Source organism: Lactuca virosa, chromosome 9, assembly GCF_052849685.1.
Source record: "Lactuca virosa cultivar CGN04683 chromosome 9, Lactuca_virosa_CGN04683_v6, whole genome shotgun sequence".
NCBI lineage: Eukaryota > Viridiplantae > Streptophyta > Magnoliopsida > Asterales > Asteraceae > Lactuca > Lactuca virosa.
The window spans coordinates 158,223,621-158,226,656 of record NC_136434.1 but is presented as its reverse complement, the minus strand read 5'-3'; the positions used below and the strand labels follow the sequence as shown (position 1 = coordinate 158,226,656).

Sequence of the window (3,036 nt, the reverse complement as noted above, 5' to 3'; positions counted from 1 at the left end):
AAATCCTCTGTAGGTTTGTTAGCTTGGACTTCCATATATTAATTTTATCTTGAGTGTGTGTTCAGTGGCAGAGGTTATATAGGGGAGGGGGGGGGGGGGCTGGGCTGTGGCCCCCACTAATTTATAATTAGTCCTTATGACCTTATGTATTAAAAAAGTTACGTATTATGCCTAAAACTATAAAATTTGACTTTGGCCCCCCTTATTGTTCAATTTTTATACATATTCTTTTTTCGCCCCCTAAAATCAAAACTTCAAGCTCCGCCACTATGTGTGTTCCTTTTTTAAAGAAAGAATTTTTTTGCATAAATATAGAGGATGTATTGGAGGGTATTGTTGTAGAGAAATGTTATTGTTTTCTAAGTTATTGCTATAATTTGACGCCAAAAGATGCATCACCAATTGTTGATCAAATTGTAAAAATAATAATAATAATAATAATAATAATAATAAATTAATAGATAAACAAAATAAAAACCTGATAAACATTAATAGCAAAAACTAAAACCAAAAATTTTATATTAAAAAAAATAAACAATAACTACAATGAAGATTTTTGTGTGTTATGAATCTTGGCTTTTTTTTGGTTCATGGCCGATAGCGTGAAAGAAAGAAAAGGAACATGAAACCTTTTAAAAAAAAAAAAAAATGTTAAATAACCCCATTTTGGTAAATAAGTATTGGGTAAATAAGTTTTTCCAAAACACCTATTTGGTTAAAGCTCACACAAACTGTTACATTCCATGAATTAAGAATGCAGTAGAGAGTCATCCATGAATCCAAACATCAAAAAGCAAAGCTCCAAACAAAAAACTTATGGTAATCCACAAATTCTCCCAAAGCATCGACAATGATTAAGTTCATGCTTCAGATAAAATCTTTTATCAGTCCAGTAACTAAAATCTTTGCTTCAACAATAAGCCTATCTTTCAACAGAAACCCCTTTGTTCTGTCCTTTAGTTCACTCAAAAGCATGAATTGCGAAAAACCCCAATCAACTTCCGATTCGCAAAACCAGTGTTCTGTTTCTGCAAGGTAAAATATGAATACAAATACAAACATAAGAGACGCATAATAAATTAATAAAACAATCATCAACTACATAAATGATAGATAATAAAGAATTCTAATTTTTTTTTTACCTCCTACTCTATCATCATAACCTCTTTGGTTCTTAACCCTAAGTTGGTATTTTGCATAAACTCTCCAACCAGAACGAGCCAATGCAGCTTCATGTACCTCTAGAAAAATTGACAAATTTGTACCTTTTCCTGAACTGATTCCTTTAGGATATATTGATAAAGTCCTGGACTCAATAAAGCAAAAAATCTAAAGTGTTAATGTTCTATATGATAAAAAAAAAAGAGAAAATTGCAAATATAACCAAATTACTTAATTATTTTGTGGAAAATAGCAAAAAAAAACTCAAATTATAAATATAGCCATGAAAATCACAGATGGATTTTAGCATTCTATCTGTAAACGTACAAGTCGCTAAAACAAAGTCGTGCTTTAGCGACCTGTACGTTTGCAGGTGGTTTTTTTTAGTTTTTTTTTTATTTTTTCCGTATAAATACCCCAATATTTGACTGAAATCGCAGATGAACTAAGTTCATCTGCGATTTCCTCTCATCCCACCTGCGATTTTGCGTTTATTATTATTATTATTATTATTATTATTATTATTTAATTTTAACTACAAAATTGATAGAGTTTAACTATGAAACAACTTTGTTATATAAAGTTTTGCAAAAAATTATCAAATTAGTTCTTATTTTTTTGGAATATTTGTTTAAAACTTCTCTAATAAAATGATTTTTCTCCAACAAAAACTTTAAAAAATATTTGAAAAATGAAATCGTCCATAATGTTTCTAGAGAGAGAGTTCTCCAAAAAAAAGTCTGAAAAATGAAAGAAGAAAAAAAATTACGTTTTTATACCCCTGAAAAAAGGGAAATCACACATGGACGCAAAATCACAGATGGACTGAGTCCATCTACGAACGTACAAGTCGCTAAAGCACAGATGTGCTTTAGCGACTTGTACGTTTGCAGATAGACAAGTAAAATCACAGATGGACAGAGTCCATCTGTGATTTTACTGCGATTTTGATGGCTATTTTCGTAATTTGAGTTCTTTTTGGCTATTTTCCACAAAGTAATTAAGGAATTTGGTTATATTTGCAATTTTCTCTAAAAAAAAATCTAGTACCATGAAGAAGAAAGTAATTTAAATTTAATTACCACTTGACTTTTCCGACTTTGAACACCTCAGAATGCAAACATTTCTCTGTTACAACTGAAAGATTATCAACAATCCAAGTATAACGATTCATAGTTTCTGGAGGCTTTATCATGGACAAGCATCTGTCTTTTATTGTGTACATTGAATCTGTGGAAACTTCAACTCCAAACACACATGAATCATTGGTGGATAGGTACCATTTGCTAATATCCTTAAAATCCACCAGTGGTATTAGTTTCGCAAAACCCCATTTAATCTGATTGTCATCAAACCTTGCTCTATTTCCATGATCTATATAAACAACTTACATTAACAAAAAGTCCTCTATCGTGTATCTTGTGTCTTGTATGTAACCACAAAATAAAAATCTTTTAAATAGTGAAAAGGAATTGTTACCTTGAAAGGTTGTGTAGTTGTGATGTATATGATCGTAAACAAAAAATTTGACATCAACATGCATGCAGCTCCTTCCCATTTCAGGGACTTCCAGTGTCGCATAATATCAAATATAAAGAAATATGATTGGCTCCGTTTTTCTCATCATTTCCATTTGGATACAAATCCAGTCTCCTAAAAGTTGTAAGTTCATGGGAAAGAAAAAGTTTTTTACAATAATATAGTACAAATACCTATCTTCAACCCTATTTTATTTTTAAAGTTGAAAACAGTTTAACAATGATTAATTTCCAATCTCACTCTATTGTTTACAGAAAAATATTCCAAATTCGTTTAGATTTTCATAAATACCCTTACTTTTACAAGTTTTTTTTTTCTTTTTTTTTTTTACAATTT

The 3,036-nt window shown here is 30.2% G+C and overlaps 1 protein-coding gene across 1 annotated transcript; it reads right to left on the bottom strand.

Annotated features, from left to right (window-relative positions):
- Positions 1–867: 867 nt before the first annotated feature.
- LOC145139943 (MATH domain and coiled-coil domain-containing protein At3g58250-like) lies at positions 868–2,719 on the bottom strand. The gene is made up of 4 exons (XM_079073593.1): positions 2,641–2,719; positions 2,244–2,535; positions 1,143–1,306; positions 868–1,028 (listed from the first exon to the last, which is right to left on the bottom strand). Exons 1-4 carry the CDS (start codon positions 2,717–2,719, stop codon positions 868–870), a joined length of 696 nt encoding a protein of 231 aa, XP_078929719.1.
- Positions 2,720–3,036: the final 317 nt, after the last annotated feature.

What these genes read in the sequence shown, in the direction of transcription:
- LOC145139943 (XM_079073593.1), bottom strand. Translation starts at nt 2,719, where the DNA reads ATGGGAAGGAGCTGCATGCATGTTGATGTCAAATTTTTTGTTTACGAT. An exon ending in AAAGTCGGAAAAGTCAAGTG is followed by an intron (nt 1,307 to 2,243) that starts GTAATTAAATTT and finishes TATTGAGTCCAG; the next exon opens with GACTTTATCAATATATCCTA. An exon ending in TTATGATGATAGAGTAGGAG is followed by an intron (nt 1,029 to 1,142) that starts GTAAAAAAAAAA and finishes TTTACCTTGCAG; the next exon opens with AAACAGAACACTGGTTTTGC.